Source organism: Anarhichas minor, unplaced genomic scaffold (assembly GCF_050575085.1).
Source record: "Anarhichas minor isolate MPS153535 unplaced genomic scaffold, ASM5057508v1 ptg000079l, whole genome shotgun sequence".
NCBI lineage: Eukaryota > Metazoa > Chordata > Actinopteri > Perciformes > Anarhichadidae > Anarhichas > Anarhichas minor.
The window spans coordinates 1,570,814-1,590,893 of record NW_027466525.1 but is presented as its reverse complement, the minus strand read 5'-3'; the positions used below and the strand labels follow the sequence as shown (position 1 = coordinate 1,590,893).

The 20,080-nt window shown below is 42.6% G+C and overlaps 1 protein-coding gene across 1 annotated transcript; it reads left to right on the top strand.

The window, feature by feature from the left end:
- Positions 1–2,076: 2,076 nt before the first annotated feature.
- On the top strand, positions 2,077–3,091 carry s100a1 (S100 calcium binding protein A1). The gene is made up of 2 exons (XM_076081125.1): positions 2,077–2,217; positions 2,903–3,091. Exons 1-2 carry the CDS (start codon positions 2,077–2,079, stop codon positions 3,089–3,091), a joined length of 330 nt encoding a protein of 109 aa, XP_075937240.1.
- Positions 3,092–20,080: the final 16,989 nt, after the last annotated feature.

Below are 20,080 nucleotides of genomic sequence, written 5' to 3'. Positions count from 1 at the left end.
TGCATTACTGTGTCAAATGCACTTTGGTTTTGAGAAATGAAGCTAATGTTTAACTAGAAGCATGCAAATATCCATAAAGCCTTTACATTGGTGATCTGGAGATACTGATGTAAATCAACCCCGACGCTTTGCATCCTGTGAAAAGAGGACTTCAGATGCCTGCTTCTAATTCCTATCATAGTGGCACTTTGTTTGAATGACATTGGGTTTATTTTAATTATTATATATTGAAGTAACAATGTTTCTTATATATGTATGTTTAGTTGAAATGACAGAAAACTAAATCATACAATGGCAAATATTGTTCTAGCAATGTGGATTGTGATATTTGTATAAGAGAAAATTAGATATTTTTATTTTACCCAATAATGAAATACTTTTCTTAAACTAATAATGATGTCTTTGGGGGTTTATTTCCAGGCGACTATAATTAAATAACTAATTCAAGTTAGAAATGATGTAACACTTTGCTACAGCGGCTGTTTCTTAGTAATGTATAATTGGGGTCAGTCCGTGTGTCAGTAGGAGTTTAACGCGCTGACTTCTTACCTTTACCCTTAAATGGTCATAATCCGCGTTATTAGCCACAGCTGTGCGTCTCCTGTCACCACATGGTGAAAATAGGAGCAGCAACAATGAAGCGCCTGTGGTTGCCTTTCATGGCCCGGTGGCTCACCAGGTGACGTTGCAGCGGTCCGGGGGGAGGGGCTTATCTGATTGGGACTCATTTGCACACAGGTGAGAGGAGCCCTTATAACTGATGAGAGCTGAAGCCACTTCCACCAGCAGCTGTCAGCGTTCAGGTGAGTTCCCACTTGTTGGTGTTTCGTTGCTATTCAACTCCTAAAAGTTAGATCTGCGAGATGAGAGTTCAAAATGAATTCTGCTAACTAGGAAACGTGGTAAAAACATGTATTTATTAGTTTCTTGTGGAGTGGCATCTGCAGTCTGCTTGTTGACAATTTCCCCAAAATGCTCGTGCTTTAGTCTCAGTCTCAGTTAATTAACACCCGCTTTTGCATTTGACATTTCAAAGGTTTTTAATTAGCTCCCCGATCGCAGTGGGAGTGACTGATTAACAGCAATCATGGAGACTAATCAAGAAGATGGAGCGCTCACTTCTGTCTCTCTAACCGCAGAGTTTATTCACGCACTCTCACGCAGACAGACAGCCCTGTATTATTTATGAAAGCACGTCTCTTCTCATATAGATGAGGATCATCAGACAATCAAGTATGGATACGAATCAGCAGACATTCAGATGATGAAATATGACACACCCTTAATCCTTCAGGTATAGTTCATGTAAGGTAACGCAAGAAGATCTGAATCTAGTTTATGTGCAAGCTGCCCTGCATGCAGGAGGTCTGTCCCTTTGTGCTCCACTGGTTCATTGAGGGTGGAGGTGAAATGACCCCCCCCAGCAGCTTCCATCTCGGGTGTCTGATAGTGAAAGGGCAGGAGGTGTTTCAACTCCTCTACCTGCATTTTTATTTTGGCCTTGAGGTGGGTTTGACTTGATGATGATTTCATTTATTTCTTAATTTAGTCGTCGTCGTCCCCCCCCCCCCCCGCAGTGCCTAAAATGACCAGCATCTCCTCTACTGACGGAAGTCGATAGTTTGACAGATTAAACTGGTGCAGTGGAGCTTCAGAGATAAAAACATTTCCATGGTTCCTCAGGGCAAGTCTAAGCGGCACAATGTCTATTCTCATTATTTCCTCCAATTGTTTTACTTTCAGGAAAAGTTTTCAGTACATCAAAAACAATTTACCCTCTGCCCTTCATACAAAGTAACATCTTTGGTTACTGCAGTATATTTTTAGTTCTTTCCTCCCAGAGTCATTTGATCTTCCTCTCAGAGCTAATGGAGGCTGCCGGTCCTCTGCATACAAATCTTTATCGCGCTCCGATTGATCTAACTCGTCTTAAATTAATTCTCTTTTTTTCTCACTGGAAATCCACAAATTTGCTAAAATGCCATTTTCCTCATGACTTCAACTAATCTGTAATAAAACAGTATATTGGTGACTTTCTGCATTTGTCCTTCAAGGCATTAATTGTAAGACTACAAAATGACTTCCCAACTGCAAAGCGCGATGGAGGGCCTCATCTCAGTGTTCCACTCCTATTCTGGAAAAGAAGGGGACAAGTACAAGCTGAGCAAAGCGGAGCTGAAGAACCTGTTAAACGGGGAACTCGCCGATTTCATAGCAGTGAGTATCTTATTGGCTGTAACGAAGGTTTTGCTTCAACTCACTATACACTGGAACTTCGATACGATACCGTGATGATTTTTTATTTATTACTTGATGTGTTTGTACATGACTTGTAGAACGGGTCTAGAATTTAGTTTGTACCGGAGGGAGAATTCTATTTGGAAAAAACCGTGACAAAATGGAACACTACAATTACCGTATGTGTTGCTTAAGAGCTGAATGGTATTGCTTATATCTGTAGCATTTTGGGAAGGTCTATAAGCGATTTGTTAAAACGGGGGGTGCAGAGAATATTCTAGATCCAAGATGAAACTGACAGAAGGGTGGCTCTCAGAAGGAAACATCTCAGTTACAAATCCTCCTGCTACTTCAGCACCAAGGACAGCGCCATGGATTTATAGATGCAAGGCACAGTCAGGCTACTGATGTTACAGAACCAGGCTCAGGTCATTCTAACTTTGACAATCCCAGTCAGATAAAAGATCTACTATTAGGGGGCCCTTGGCAGGGTAACAGAAGGGATCTCCCCCCTCCCCCCCCCCCCCCCCTCCCCCCCCCCCCTCCCCTAAAATCACTAGAACTTCAGCTTAAGGCTTGGATGTGGGAGGTGCCATCAGGATTTGATCTTGCAAAAACAAATTCTCTCTTTTGTACAATTTTCATCCCAACGCTTCTGTTTCAGGCCAGCAAGGACCCCGGTGTGGTTGATGCGATTTTGGCCGACCTGGATGAGAACAAGGACGGTCAAGTGGACTTCCAGGAGTTTGTCGTTCTGGTCGCTGCACTGACCGTCGCCTGCAACGAGTTCTTCGTAGGCTGCCACGAGAGCAAGGTGGCAAAGAAGGAGCAGCCCGGTTCTAAGAAAGTCTAATATTTCTATACATTTAAGTCATATTCAGGGATTCGGCTTAATCGCAGCACCTTGTAATGACTCTGAAGATAATTTGGTGCAAACGACCTCTTTTTGTCCTTCAAGTCGTCCATCTCAATAAAGATGTCATCCTGTTCTTACATGTCTCGTCTTTAAGATGCAAGCTGGACTGATTAATCAATCAGGAACAGACTTCTGTAATCATGAAACGATTATTAATGTTGTGAAACCTGAGTAATGCGAAACCAGATCACATGTGGAACAGTGTTAATAAGCTCACTGGCAACGTTGAGCACCACCCAGTGTCTGATGGGGGGTAATTCATGACGGCCAGCTGTCAAGGGCCTGACGTCATCTCATTCCAACAGAGCGCCGCTCGTCCAGCTGCTCTGGTCTGTTTTATTCTGAAAGGGAAAACGCTGGCACAATAAATGACATCAGTCCTGGCGGCTCAGAGACAATATGGCCGTTCCTTTCAGAGCGAATACTGCAACAGCACTTTGACTAGCAGATAAAACATTGATTGAAGCGGCACACTGAGCTTATAAGTTATTAGAATTTGTACAGACAAGGTTGAATTAAATTCATACATCGGGTACTAAATGACTCCTGGTTTGACATTTTCTCCCCAATGATACATTTCTTGTGAAATATGGAGCTGCCTGTGAAAGTAATGCAATTCGTATTATAGGAAAAACAGTTATGTTACCTACAGATGTAGTAATTTCGCATGTTAAAATTAAACTTTCAGCAAAAGTTAGGGCAACACTAAGTGTTTCTAGTAACTTACACCGCAGATATCCTGGTAAAATGTCTATTCAGTTTTCCCAGAACAAAAAGTAGCATTCAAACCAAACGATCCAGTTAAAGCCCTCCAACAGTATTCTTAAACATTTGGTTTATCTGAAGATAATTGGAGAAATGTCGGAGCTCTTTGCTTAAGACTGACAAAGTGTCACTGAGGATGTTGACCTGTCTCCAAAGAAACCATCTCATTACAGCGCGGTCAGTCGGCTTCATAAGAGTCCTCTTGACTTTAAACTGCATCCCTGACATGTGACAGACTGGCAGAGGCTACATTCTGTCAACACAAGAAGCTTTTAAGTTTAAACGCAGTCTGGAGAAACTCGGTATGGGCGCATACAAAGTTGTAAAGTGCAGTTAATTATGAAACAGCAGCTTGGCTGGGACATGCATGTCCCAAAGGGTTGTGTTCTAAATACAAAATATTTAGCAAAATAGTTCAACTGATGCCTTCGGGTGTTCTTTTCACAATCCTCTCACTTTGAGTGATGGTCCAAAATGAACACACAACTTTAGCTCCTTTGACTATTTCACACGACAGACTTCCAGACTTGTGTTTTTCATCTGGGTTGAAGTGGCCAGGGCGCTTTGAAAGAAGGTGAGGCATTTTACTGCACCATTCAGGATTTAAGAAGCTTGGCAGCCCAGTGACCAGGAGAAAGTGTTCATCATAACTATATATATTTATATAGCACCTTCAAAAACAGAGCTTACAAAGTGCTTTGAGCGACAAGGCGAAGCAAAAGGAAGGCTGAACAAAGCAAAACAAACCCTGATCAAATAGATAAAACAATAAAACCAATCCATATAAGAACCATCTAAGAAATAAAATAAATATAAAAACTATTTTGTCAAATAGAATAATAAAATATAGCAGGAAAGCGACATCACATAAAAGCCAGTCTGTAAAGAAGGGTTTTATGAAGTCATTTAGCATTGTGAGGTCACCCACACAGTCTTGAGTGTTCCTCAATGATTTATTTTTTCCCCCGAAAGGTATTCCGGTAGTTCACCTGTTTCCCCTTCTCCAAGCTGGTCCTCTCAATAACGTCTTGAACCTTATTTTTACAGACGAATCAAAGAAGCTTGCAAAAGACTTCACTCAGCAGGTTTAAATGCCACGAAGCAGAGTCGTATTCAAGTACTCCAAGAGGAAATGAAGAGCACTATGGAATGTCATGAACATAAAGAGCAGCTAGCAGGAGGAAGAGGCTTCACACATCTACTGCATGGAGGCTCCTGACGTCATCCCTTCCTCTCAGTCCAACTGCTCACCCAGCAGCTGTGCTCCTTCTGTTTGCTGCTGAAATGAAAACACTTGCTGTGCATTCAGAGGCACCGAGACGTCGGCTCTCATTCCTCAGACACGTTACGGTCGTTCACCTCAGAGGAAGAATAAGGTCACTTTGACTAGCGGGCCAAAACAGACATGTATTGAAGCGACACGCTGCGGGCAACAGAGGATTTTATGCAATTATGAGAGCAGTCGCAAACCATTTGAATTAGTCTGGATGGATCTACTCTTTGTTTTGACAGAGTTGCATTAGTGGTTCATCAGGTGCTAAATGACTCATAGTTTCATGTTTTTTCCAGAGTGATTGAATAATGCATTTTCTACTATATCAGTCAGAAAGAATAGAAAGATTGAACTGCTTGTGCACAGAATGAATCCTAAGAAACACTCATAACGCATCTCCTGATCCAGTGATTCATTTTGATCATGATGCATTTTAAATTGTTATCAATTGATCAATTTGGTCTTCAATAGCTAGAAATCCAATTTACAAATTCAATTTTTTTCTTGAAAGGCAAGTTCAAGCAGAAGAATATTTCTTCATCATCACTAGACCTCCACTTCTCAGGTTGTATCCAATTATTTTCTTGGGTAATGAGTTCTTTCCTGTTAAAAGCTAGATGAGAAGATTGATACCGCTGTCATACAGTAAGATATGAAACAGCTTTCTCTTGGTCGTTGGGGTTTCCTGGCAATTGCACCCAATCAAGAAGTAGTCCCATGTGAACCCTTCTTAAAACCACAACTTGTAGTTTTTACACTTTTGTTTTTTGTATAAAATAAGCAAACGAGATGTAACCAGGCGGCAACTTCTGGTTTAAGTATGTTAAACCTGCATTCTCTCTAGTGTCCACCAGGGGGCGACTCCTCTGGTTGTATAGAAGTCTATGAGGAAATGACTCTACTTCTCTCTTGATTTATTACCTCAGTAAACAGGGGGCGATTGTGGCAGTCTTTCAATCAGAGGGTCGGCGGTTCGAACCCCGGCTCCGGCTCCGCTAGTCGCATGTCGATGTGTCCTTGAGCAAGACACTTAACCCCAAAATTGCTCCCGTAGCTGTGCCTACGGTGTAGAAATGTGATAGACTCTGAATTGTAAGTCGCTTTGGATAAAAGCGTCTGCTAAATGACTGTAATGTAATGTAATTTAAACATTGTAAACATGAGTTTATGGTCTCAATCTCTAGTTTCAAGTCTTCTTCAATTCAGCATGATGTTCATTTAGTACATTATGGTCCATTTAGAGTCACACAGACCATAAAGCAGGGGATGCTTTAGGGTCTATTGATAACTACGTCCACTTCTTATATACAGTCTATGGATATAACCTGTTAATTGGTGATCTTTAGAGGTGTTGGTTGGCCTTTGGACAGAGCAAGGCTTCCTTGTTTCCAGTCGTTATGCTAAGCTAAGATAATGGGCTGCTGACTGTAGTATCATATGGAATAGAATAATAGCCTCTTCTCATCTAACACTCGAAAACCAAACCGGATTGCTACAGAAAACATCAAGGCCAGTGTAAATGGTGATACATTGTAGTTTTCATTAAAATCCATAAATACAAGGTTCTAAGATTTGAGTTTCTTCATCTCCCGGAGATATCGAGAGAGACATGAGAGAGAAATGTCACATTTTTGAAAGCTCTCCTCAGAGACACCGAGGATCCTGACATTTCACTCTAAAAATATCTAAAAAGATGAATTCCCAGCAGGCAGAGAGATTGGTACTGCACAGCCTCACATCCTTTGTATTCGTTAACACGCGCACACGGCGAATTAGCATCCAAGGTTGAACGCAGCCCGCAAAAAGAAAAGGGCCGCACACAATGCAGTCTGGAGAAACTCAATACGGGGCTCTCACAAAGTCTTGTTCAATTATGTAACGGCAGCTTGTCTGACAGCCATTTATGCAGAAACTCCTCAGAAACTAAAGCTCTGGTAGCACGCTGCTGCGGCCGTGAGCAGAGACCGTAAAATGCAAAGCAGCATTTGTGGAATGGAGATAAGAGAGATGAGGCCTTAGAAGGGTGGAACGTCATGGGAATCAACCAATCAGCAGCTTTATAACCACGCGTTAATAGTACCATCAAGTGTCTGGCACTGCAGACAGTGGAATCCTTCATCTTGATTTTTACCAATGTTGCTAAACAGACATGTTGTTCATGTGCGTACTTCTGCAGACAAGTTAAAAAGGTAACAGCGCAAACAAGAACAGCGTGCATTTATGGGCTCACCTTTGGCCCATAGCTCTGTGGGTGATAACTGAACTTATCTGCACTGTTCTAACTGTTCTGGCACTCTTTAAGGTCCTTAACACGCACAGACTGAAAGTGACAGCTTAGAAAACAAGGCACACCCAGTCGGTCTGCCCTAATTGGACAGAGACACAAAATAAGTTCCAGACAGGTGTCTTATCTGATGGTCTGGAGTTACCAGACAAAGAAGGATATTGCATTAAAGATGTGAGTCTAAGCTGTGCAACATGAACAAGATAGCGTTACCATCCTGTGAAAACATTGTACCTCCTTTTCAGTTTTCAGTTTTGTGACAACTAGTGCAGTGCCGATCTATCTGCAGTCTGTTTGGAGCACGTGCTCCATGTTGGAGCGGACCAAGTGCTTGGCTCCCGGTCCGGGACGTGCTGCAGGGAAGTGAAGAAAGAGTTTGTTTGTAACGATATATCTCTGCATCCGGCAGCAAAAGGCAACTGCAGTCAATTAGATGTGATGTTGAACAACATGCTGGGTCACAAAACAATACCAAGTACAATACCAACACTTTTGGTAATGAGAAATTACTAGAAGTGGAAGAAAATTATTTTAAATCTGGGAAAAAAGGCATTTTGCCCCCAGACATGGAATTGAGTTTATTCAACAATCATTATTGGATGCAGCCAGGAAACACTAAGGTCATGAGTCCAAAGTCACCTCCACAATATTATCAGTAAACTTTCCAATACAATCTTCTTGATATTGTAGCTCCCATCACAAAGAGATGTTTGAAATCATTTAAAATGATCATTTTTGTCGCCTTATAAATAGTCAAACTGAAGTGTTCATAATCTTCACTCTCAAAAAAATAAAAACAAACAACTTGGTGTCCTTAAAGGTGCAGCGCTCCAATTGGACATTGCATGTGGTACGACGACTGACCAGCAGAGGGCGACACAGACCTTACAATGAACATCCGCCCTCACGGATCCACTGTCATTATATGAACTTTACTCTTTGGTTTGGATGAGTTTTGCATGGATGGATGGTTGGATGTGGACGACATTAACCCTCGTGTTTTTACAGAAAATCAAACAAAAGATGAAAAGTAAAACATTTGGCAGCAGCACGCACACATAATTCACAGGGATGTAATTCCATGGCTTATTGAATTTCCTATTTTGCTAAAACAGACTGGAAACAATTAGTATATCTCCAAAGTTGTGACTTTTACTGGGCAGCAGCAACCGGAAATACAGCAAACTGCTCCATGAACTGAAGAGAAGCCAAGAACAATAACTCTGGCAGGAAATCTGTGGCCAAGGGTGAGCTATACTCCCACATGCTGACGAGCTGAGTGATCGGAGCTGTGTGAGTCCTGATCGCAGGCAGCTGCAGAGACTCAGCTCTCAGCTGGGGAGGCAGGTATAAGGACCTCTGGTGGTTCTGGACGATAGCACAGGGATGAGCAACAGCCAGCACGAGGAAACTATCTACAGCTTCGTATGCATGCAAATCTGACTTCAAAAGAGTGTTTTGCTTCTGAGTACATTTTGTGTATCTAATAGCCTTGCAGGAATTAGAGCTTGTGTTTTTTAGCTTAAATTCCTTCCATGAAACAGATTAATTAAACATTTTATACAGTTCAGACCTCTGCAAACTATACCATAATGAGAATTGATTTGAAGCGTTTCTCCCCTCCACTCGCTGTTTGTTTCTCCCGTCATTAAATTGGACATAGCTGCCATCATGTGCGGTACCAGCCAAACGTGATGTTGACGCACGTTAGCAGGCCGACGGTGTGTTTTACGACTGAGGTTGTACAGGAAATGTGCAGTATGGATCTTATTAACAGTGAGAGTCACCGAGAGATTCAATATCCTGACTTTCCTGTTTGGAGCGACGGTTCGTGAGAAAGTGTTTACACAGGCATGCACGAGTGTGTGTGTACTCTGACATCACGCTGTAATAAAGCTGTATTCAAAGAGTCCAATGTGTGAAAGCAATCTTGTGGCCGATTACCTACAAACATACGATAACAACAAGTCTTTCCAATTTGGTGAAGGAGATGCTTTTTGCAGAGCTAACTTTAAAAAAAGACAACATTTATAGATTGAATATAATCCTTTGGACCAATGTGATTGAAACATGGGAAAGTTCAGAGAATGACTGTGTTCATTTAACGCAGTGGTTCCCAAAGTGGGGGTCGCGACCCCTAGGGGGGGCGCGGTGGTACTACAGGGGGGTCGCGGCTTCATCACCAACCCACACACACAGACGCACACATACACCGGTAAAACAATATAAAATAACCGACGTGACATGCACTGTGTTCCAACCACGCCACCAGAGCGGCTCATGTCACAGACCGACTGTGGCAAAACCAGCGAGAGCGAGAGAGCGAGCGAGAGAGCGAGCGCGCGCCCGAGCGAGAGAGCGCGAACGAGCGAGGGAGAGAGAGAGTGAGGGAGCGCGAACGAGAGAGAGACACACAGCGACACAGAGCGAGAAAGATACGGAGCGACAGAGAAAGATAAAGATAAGAGAAGGAAGTATGTACAAAGATGGACAGATTTGTGACTGGTCTAAAGCGCAAATCCGATGGAACTTCTGTTACAGCCGCAACAGGCGACGCGACCACCTCGACAACGCCTCAAACTAAGGTACCTCAGTACCACAGAGGAAGAGCAGTACATTGACATGACATCTGACTCAACAAGGAGACTACAGTTCACATCCAATTCACTGGCTGTGTTTTGGATTGGAGTGGAGAAAGACTACCCACTACTAGGCCAAAGAGCTATGGGCATACTGTTGCCTTTTGCCACATCCTATTTATGTGAAACAGGGTTTTCTGCAGTTGCTGCAATGAAGACCAAATACAGATCAAAGTTGAACATTGAGAATGAACTGAGAGTAGCTATCTCCAACCAGCAACCCCGCTTTGACAAAATCTGTAAAGCAAAGCAAGCCCACACCAGTCACTGATTGATATATATGAATAGGAATATACATAGGAATATGATCACAAAATAATATGGTCCATGTAGACCTGCACACCTTGTTCATAATTGTGTTATTTTATTGTTTGAGAAAACCTGCTGTTCAATGTGAGGAAATACAGTATATGTTGTTTGCACTTTGTTTGAAATTAAGTTAATTGTATTTACAAATTATTTTATATATTTTTTATTTTATATATATTTTATTATTGCTATTTTTTTTCCCAGTTAAACAAACTGAAGAATAAACTGTGAAGTGATATGTACTTATTTTAGAAAGAAATAAAAATATTTTATACAGTTCATGCATTATAATGCAATTCATTAAAAACCAAGAAAAATTTGGGGTCGGGTTGCGGGGGGGGGGGGGGGCGTCCAATGTTCCTATATCATCAAAGGGGGTCTTGACAGAAAAAGTTTGGGAACCACTGATTTAACGAGTGGAAGGTTGTTAAACCGACCTAATTGGAAGACGACATTGAGGAGTGGTCATTTCTCTCTTCTGGTAATGTATTTGTGTACAAATGCCTCTCTATGTGCACATCCATATGTTTGCTTACAGGTGAAGCCCGTGTCGGAGGGCGGCGTGTTTGTCTCCGCGTGTAGCGATCCAGTTAGCCATTGACAGACGGGTCATCTTGTATTACCTTTCTTCTTTTGTTTGAACTGAAGTAAAACCTTGTTCTGTGGTTTTACGGCTTCATCCTCCCTTTTTGGGTTCCCCAGCTTCCTCCAACACGTCTGCCCTGTGGAGCTGCTCCCTGTTCACTGGGAGGAAACCATCAGCACACTGGTTCAACACAAGGCTGAAAAAGGTTGTCAGCTCGCTCTATTATGGGAATAATTACAAGAGACCAATTTTTATTAAGTAATTTTTCCAGTCAAAGTCGCAGAGGGTCCACAAGACAACAACAGTGGATGATTTCACAGATTTAGATGAATGTATTGTCCTGGTAGGCTTGTAATTCGATATGAATAGAGATCCAAACCTGAGGACAATTAGACCTGATTTAAAAGGTTATGCACTGGAACTGACACCACGGATATTTGTACCCAAATTTAAAGATAATCCATCTTAATCCATATTTGTTGAGATATTTCGGTCTAGTCACCAACATCTCCATCCAAGAGCAATGCAGCTAGCACGGACAAAAAATACTCTGTAAAGGTTAAGAAAAGATGAATCTCTATGAACAGATGTCTGTATATGAATGCAGAATCTGTGGGCAACGGGACAGGATTTTGGTTTTGGAAGCGTTCTGGTTACGGTCAAAGAAGAAGCTCATAGAAATAAACAGTCATGATCATAACAATAGTAACAGTAAACACACATCAAAGCAGAGAGTTTCCTCTGATGATGAAAGGTAAATTAATTATCTTGAAGCGAAGATTGAAACCAACGACGGCGGGGATCTGGTCCTCGTTATCAGACGATACTTAAAGTTTTACAGCTCGGAGTGAAAGAGAGTTATCAGTGCATCCCCTGCTGTTTGCTCAGTTTCTCCAGTGAAAGATGGACCTGGACAAGCGGCGATAGGACTCAGGTCAATGTTTACCTCTCACCTTTCTTATCGAGCTGGGAGTTTGCCCTCCGCCCAGACAGAAAGCCCTTTGCCTCTCCCCTCAGTGTTTCCCCGCTTCCCCCTCACAGCGGTTACAAGATGAACAAAGTGAGAGCAACAAAACGCCAATGACGTTTCATTTACCAGAGAGCGGACTGAAGAATGTGTGCTATGAACTTGAAAGAGTGAGCGTTGCCTCGTCGACTATTAACCCTTTTCAGAAAGGTTAACCCTGATCCTAGATGTAACTAACATTGACTTATGCTTCTTATCTCCTTCTGAGTTCGCCCTCAGTCCTGCACCGCCTCGTTTTCCTCTTTTCTTTCAGAGCAGCTGCAGTCATTCAAAAGAAACCCACCTTAGAACTCTGCCAACATGAAATGTCTCGTGTCCATTTAGTAGCTTAGTGTTTAGTGGATAACTGGCCAAAAGACGGAAGGACGTGTGGATATTATCAGAAGCTCTGAAACACCAACAGTAAACTAACTAACAGGAGGTGAAGAAGTGCACTTTATTACAACCTGAGCCGTTGACATGATTCCTGTCAGTGATGATAACTTAAATCCTGTTGTCATGCAGTGAATGACCTGAAATTATTTCAAGTTAACTTTATTTTACAGCTTGGGACAAACTTGAAAATGTTTCTATGCAGCCGCCAAGTTTAAGATGCATATAACCTTTGTCTGTCGGCGCCATGGCCGCTGCCCGATCTCCCCCTATAGGTCAGAGGTCACAATCAGCTCCCCATCTATCCTTCATCACATCTCTCTTTCTGTTTCATGGATGTATAAAGACACGCTGCTCTCTGGACCCTCCAAATCATTTTCTGGCCCCTTGTGGTTTAGGTCCAGCAGAGCCCACTGTTGGCCAGAACATCTAACAATCAATGAATTCAGCTGTGAAGCTTCGCTTTTAAATATGTTTGTATCAACAATGGGAGAAATGGCTATGAGTAAGGTGGTATCCTCACACAACGGTGTGTCTGAAATCTTACAAAAAGATCGTACGCCTTATTTCCGTGCCTTTTCCACGAAAGTCCATCAAAACGTTAAAATTTCTGCTCATTATCTGATTACAGTTTTTTCAAAAATAAACTTCAGTCTTCACAGGAAACGACTTTTTAAACAAAGTTTAGGAAAATATTGTGAAATACCTAATTATGTTTAGGCAACAAAACGACTTGATTATTTGGGGAATGGTTGTGGTTTTGGTTAGAATAACTGCAGCAGTGGAGTAATACAGAAGTTACGTGACAAATAATTCAACGTTGACTTCTCTTTTCACATTGGACACAAACTCTTGGCTGAAAGACCCATTTTCTTACACCCGTACCCCCATCCGGGTGGATTTTTGACATTCTTCTTCTAAACTTCCTGGTTCGTGATTACGTTGGATACAAACTGATTTCGTTGGATACCTACGACGTACAGCACTACAATTGTATAGCTACAAATGCTGTATGAGTGCAACCTGACCTTCTGCCCTAACACACGTTTCTCAAGGAAACAAAAAAGGCATTACAAGTTGAGTTGTAAAACTATCATTAAAGATGATGCATCTTTTATTGACCTGACTCCTCATCACTTTACATAATCTTTGAACTTTTAACACTTTGTAACACCACGCCATGTCATTCTAACCAAACACAGCAATTATTGTCTACGTCAGAGGTGTATGACTCCTCTATTATGTGTCCGTGTATATATATTTATATATGTCTGTGTGTGTGTGTGTGTGTGCGCGCACGTGTGTGTGCGTGTGTGTGTGTGTGTGCGTGCCAAACCCCGCGGCCCTGCCCCGTGCAGCAGTCAGGACAAAGGCACGCCGTCCCGCAGCAGACAGAGAGTCTGCAGGCAGAGTGAACACAAAGATAAATTATGTTGACTAATGGCTCATCAAACTGTCACACTAGGCCCAGACAATGCACGCAGTGCCGTGCAACCACAGAGGAAGAAGACGAAGAAGAAGAAGAAGAAGAAGAAGACACACAGAGACACAGAAAGGCTATACTTAAAGCGTCGGATGTGGAACGTCACTCAAGATTACTCAACGAGGGGCACGACCCGTACGGGCTGTCCTGACGGAATGATTCATGTGTGTGAATGTGAGACGAACACCTAATAAAATAACGACAGTTAGATACATACTCTACTGTAAATACTTTCATTTTTTTTAAGTTTTGCTTTTAACTACCAAGGCCGCAGGAGGCTGCTAGGAATGGAGGGGTTCCACGGAGCTGTCAGAGGTTGAATACCTTGCTCAAGGGCAAAATGGACGTACTGTCAGTGATGCCACCAAATGTCACCGATGGGACGTTTCGAAGGCCGGAGTTTGATTTCACAGCTAACTGCCGTCTTTCTTAGTCTAAGGGCGGGACCTGGGCGGAGCTAAGCGAGCTGTCAATTAAAGCAACAGACCCTCTTTAATTCATGCAAATGTTGGTAATAAACAAACAAAATAAACTTTATATGGAACTTGTGTTTGTTTCACATTATCGTCTTGTCTTGTTATCTTTTGTCGGGTTTTTTGAGCGCTGGTCCCAAAAAAAAGACGCTTTACGGTAGCTATATCTTTTATAGTTAAATGATAATCAAACTTAAACTTTGGGACCTTAAAGTCGGGACCTTTTCAGTTTGTCAAACACTGAGAGAGATATCTCAACAACAGCTCCAGATTTGGGTTCTCCTTGACATTTCAAAATGTCTTCTTGTGCACTATAGATATTCAAATTGAATAGAAAGATGCTCCCATAGTGACAGACGCCTTTCCTTCAGCAGAGGCGATTGGATCATTGTCCCCCCTCGGACACGTAAACCATTTACAGTAATATTCCTCATTTAGCGCTGTGGACACGAGGGTCGTTATCGGCTGGTAAAATTAAAACATGTTTGAACCCAGTTTTCAGTCTTTATGCTAAGCTAAGCTAACCATCTGCTGGCTCCAGCTTAGTATTTACTATCCTATTGTCCAAATCTAAAAATAAAGCGAATATTATATAAAATCATTTTCAAGATGTACTTTGGATAAACAATGATCTATATTAGGATAAAAAGTGACTGAAAGATTAAAGGGAAAAAGGGTGTATCTGAAAAATTATTTCTTAGTTCTTTAGAGTTTGAGAAGATTTTCCATTAAAAGGCAGAAACCACACGGTGAGTTGCCTTTCATCAGTGCAGTACAATAACTTCATCTTCATCATCCTCCTCCGAGCTGACTAAAATCATAGAAATCCTTTTCTTGACCAAACCTGCCTCGAACTTCGTGCTTTGACCACAAAAGAAATAGAAAATAAATGTGTGATTCTAAGGAAACAGAAGTCCTGAGTGGGTGTTTGGTCGGTGACCAGTGAAAGCGTCACGTCTCCAAACATACTGAAAATTTTCTTTTCGAAAGATAAAAAGAGATCCAGCTTCCTTCTGTAAATGAACACATTTCTACCTTTGTTTGCCGACTAAAGAGGACAAACAGAGGACAGAACAGCGAACTTGTTTCCAGCAGCACCTCCCTGATTCACTCATTTCAATGCATTCCTACTGGGAGCCGCCCAGTATTACCAGCCTCTGTCCATCTAATGCAACCGCTGACCTGACTGCAGCCTTTGTGCCCCACGGAGAACAAAACACGTTAATACAGCTTCCTCTCCAGCCTCCGGGGATTGTTCTATACTCAACTTTTATTCAGACTTTAAGATTTAAACGTGAGCAAACACCTGATGAGCGCGAAACGGTTCAGTTTGAGGTGTCGAACCGATGGAGCGTCACATTTTCTGTCATCATTGTGACCGGTCAGTGCAACTCCCTTTCAGGGCAAAGTGAGGACACTAAAACCCCCGGGGGATAAAGTATGAGTGTGTGTGTGTGTGTGTGTGTGTGTGCGTGTGCGTGTGTGTGGTTGTTAAAGACTGATGGTAGCTGTCAACCCTCTCCGGCCCTCGCAACCCCTGGCGCAGAGTCCTGTGTCGGTTATAACCCTCACACACACACACACACACACTCTCTGTATATATGGGTATTATCAGGAATGGAGGGCATCCTAATGAATGACCGTTGACCCCCAGAAAGGGGATCCGGGCAGGGGAAGTTGAGAGGAGAGGTGAAGAGGGTAGACAGAGGGTAAGGGGGGGGACGCCCCGGCGCCACATTATGCCTCCTGTCAATCAAACAGACACCCGTAGGGCGAAGCATTGGATCATCCACTGAAAGTGAGTACCATCAATACCATCAACGGGTCCACCATGATGAGACAAAAAGACACTGCAGTGACAGACACCTTCCACAAGGACCTCAGAGGTCAAAGGTCAACGTCCAGAGCTGGTGAGCAGCTAAGATTTAGATTGTTGTAGAATCAGGTTTGATTTCAAAGTCTATTGGGATCACAGACTGTATATAAGAAGTGGGCGTGGTCACCTCATTGATTCGCGGACTGACGTTTTGAAGCCTTCGATTTAGCCTTCGCCTTATCTTCATGTACACCCTCTGCTTACAAACACACACACACGGACCCGAGCAGACCTTCGCAAAATTACGGAAAGTTCGGCTTTACAGACAATAAATGATCCTCAAATCCTTGAAAAACTCTATGCACCAAAATGCACACAGCGAAACACACTTTCAGTTAAAGGTTGATGATGGGAGTTAGTCTTAAAAGTTTTTTACCTTCATAAATTAGTAGACAAACTGTAAGACTAGTTACATTGTCCCTAGAGCCAGGAGGAAACAAAGTACCAACCTAAATTAAGTTATCATGGGAAGTACAGCATAGTCATTTATTGAGTGAACACGCACTCGGAGGCCACAAGAGTAAAAGTAAAAACAGTAATTTAACAGTTTCAACGCTGGGAATGTTCCCAACATGTCAAATCCAAAGTAGAAATAAAATGTTGCTCTTCTGTCAGCTTCCCTGATTGAAGCAGAACTGAAACGTGAAAGAGTAAGCACTCCTTGTGGAAGATTTATTGTCAGGTTCTTTTGTTGTGAACTGTGGGTTTTGGTGGCAAAGCTTTGTGTGGCCAATCTTACTAATAGTTCAACTTTTAAGACGACAAGGCAGAAAGAAGAACACACACACACACACATAGAGAAAACCTTGGAACCTGTCCAATACTGCTGGCTGCATGTCCAGGTCATCTGTGATTGGCTGAAGCCTACTATAAGCCCCGCCCCCTGTCCTGACCCCCGGGTCGGGGTTTTTAATGCAGCTTCAGCGGGGTCAAGGCTGGGTCGCTGCAGAAACCTAATGACTTCCTCCTAACAAAGACGTGATGTATGAGTGCTGTGATTGGCCCCTGAGATGACCAGCAGGTAACCCCGACACCAGGAGAGAGAGAGAGGGAGCGAGAGAGAGAAATTAAAAAAAATACATATTAGGAAAACTGCTAAAAAAACCTGGTGTCATGTTTACAATTTGCAGAAACTTTTTGGAAACTTACTATCACCCTCCCTCCTGCAGGCCAGGAGTGACTTTAACTCTAATTTACAAAAAGTCTAAGACTAGCTCAATTCATTTCACGCTGGTATTTGTTAACTCTAGGACCGGTAGGATCCTACCCCCTCCCCCCCATCCCCACCGCTGCTACGGCCTACAAAACTGTCATGAAGTTACTAGAAATAAAGGTAAATCAACAAAATAATACAGATCTCAGAGCCGTATCAGCAACCTCTTTGACGTCCCGTGCAATTTTACAATGTCTATATTTTTTCATCGTGCTCATTGATTTATTTACTGCTGCTGCACGTCTCCCTTCCAAACGGACCAATTTGCTTTACAGTGAAAAAATACTCCAACTACACTACAACTCATCCTGTAGTGTTCAAATTGAAGCATGTCGTAAAAGACTTAATATCTCCAAAAGCTGCATGCGAGAGACTTTTAGCCGAGAAGCTAACCATCAGTGAAGGCTTTGTAATCCAGACGTGTGTGTTTTGGAGACTAAATCAAATGAATCCATAATAATAACTCCAACACTGACTGTTTTCTGTGATAATTTACACATTTTTTCCGTTTTGAAAACAGGTGTTTTTGCTGTTAGCTATCCATTCCTGGCGCATTGAGTTGACTCAGTCAGAGGCTGTGTTCCAGATTTTGTGGCAGCTCTGATCTCAAATGCATTGCGCAATGGCACAACATGAGATTAGGAAATGACTTTATATGGTGGTAATGTATAATAATGTGGTCTGACTGCGGTGTAATTTATTTTAGTAGCTTCTGGGCTTCAGATATCATCAAAAACACACATGGAGAAAAAGTTGTGGTCTAAAAGGCTTGTAGACTTCTTTGCATTACATAGAGGCAAAGGGTCCGTCAGACCGTCTTAGAGGTGCTGGTGTTAATAGTAAGGACTCACACTTTTAGATTAGATTAGAGAACAATGTTTTGTGTAAATCTACATTCTTAAACATGGCCAGGAAATGTCTGACCAATCCCAGTGCCAAGCCTCCTGTAGACAAGCTGCACTGAGAGATCGACCTCCAGCTGTACACTCATGGTAAAGCAAGGTTTGTGCTCTTTCCAGTCCAGGGCTGAAGAGAGAACATCATTAAAAGACTTCATACTTCAAGTTACTGACCTCGCAGGCACAAAACAGGAGAAACCGGAATACTTTTCATCTGTTTTGATGCGTCTGCAACGAGGTTCATAGGCAACGGAGCGAGCAGGGGTTCGCTTGATGTCAGCAATTGATTAGCGTGAAAGAGTGAGATGGAAAAAAGGAGTAACAGGATGAGAAGAAAAAGGAGAGGGAGGATGTTAATTAAAGGTAAAGGAGAGTTCAGGGAGACAGAAGCAGAGCAGCATCCCGGCAGAACATCCAGCAGAGAGCCGCCACCACTGGATGGTAATTCACTGCAGCCGTGAGCTCCGGGCTGCTTCCTCTCACTGCTGCGGTGGCTTCAGGAGGGGATGTGTGTGTGTGTGTGTGTGTGTGTGTGTGTGTGTGTGTGTGTGTGTGTGTGTGTGTGTGTCAGCAGAGGAGGGGGTTCATTTGAGCAGGATACTTGGAAACTCTGATTCATTCAGATGTTGAGTTGAGCTGTAGTAGTTACCGTGGACTGGTTTTACTGGAAGGATTACATGGCACCATAAAACCAGACATCAACCCCCCCATGTCTCCCAGCACTGAACCCTGTGTTCCCTGTTCACTTTGGGCAACATGCAGCTGTAAACAAACAGCAGTTACTATATGACCCCAGTTGGAGAAAGAAAGGCTGACCGTGAAGCTCATCACTGCAGATTTTGCAGGTCTGGAGACACGGCTCTGAATTATCAGTTTGGAGGATTTTGGTCAACCCGTTCTCACTCCCAACTCGTCAAATATACCGCCGATTTGTCAATGCATGAACGCAGCAGAAAGAGGTTGGATGGGTCGAACAAACACAGGACTCTCACCCAGGAGACCGCTGACAGGGTCCCGTGTGAAACCAAGTTAACATTGAGTTATTTTATCTCACTTCCAAACACCAAACCTAAGTAGTTTTGTTGAGTTATTAAAACTTAGAAAATAAGCAAGTTTATTTTGAAAAGACACTATGCATCTAACGAGCGGAAATTTACAAAAACGCTGGTGCTCGAGGGGCCACTGAACAAGCATCGAGTTGGGAGGGATAATGTGTTGTTTTGGCAACATGAAATTGTAAAGTGAGTTTTAATGCCCACAGGACTGTGTACATGTCAGGTCAATGCTAAGACGACAGTCTGCACCAGTCTGTCCTGGGCGACTCTAGCTGAGGTGAAAACACGTATGTGTTAGTTGAAAAAGATTCTGACCTTTGTGAGTCAAAGTGAACTGAACCACAAAGTGTAAAGAAAAGAAGAAGAACAAGGAGAGGGATCTGGAGGAGAATAAGAGCACGAACTGTAGTTCCTGGTGGACACACGGTTTGTGCATATGTCACTAGCGTGCTTAAGCTAATGAACGTGAGGTAAAACCTTTATTAAATAACTGATCCAGTTCGATTGAGATTTGTGATCCTCCTATTTACATTTGATCGTCAAGCGAATTTTAAGCAAACTTTTGAAATGTTGCCGAAAAGAAACGTGAGTGAGGCGCGTTTCCATCAGTTAATTTGGAGCGAATAAACTCTGCCACGGAAAGCGTAGCTTCATCAGGAGTTGCCGCTATAG

Bases quoted from the DNA above. Each gene is read 5' to 3' on its own strand.
- s100a1 (XM_076081125.1), top strand. From the start codon at position 2,077: ATGACTTCCCAACTGCAAAGCGCGATGGAGGGCCTCATCTCAGTGTTC. The intron at 2,218-2,902 runs GTGAGTATCTTA...CTTCTGTTTCAG, and splicing joins AACTCGCCGATTTCATAGCA to GCCAGCAAGGACCCCGGTGT.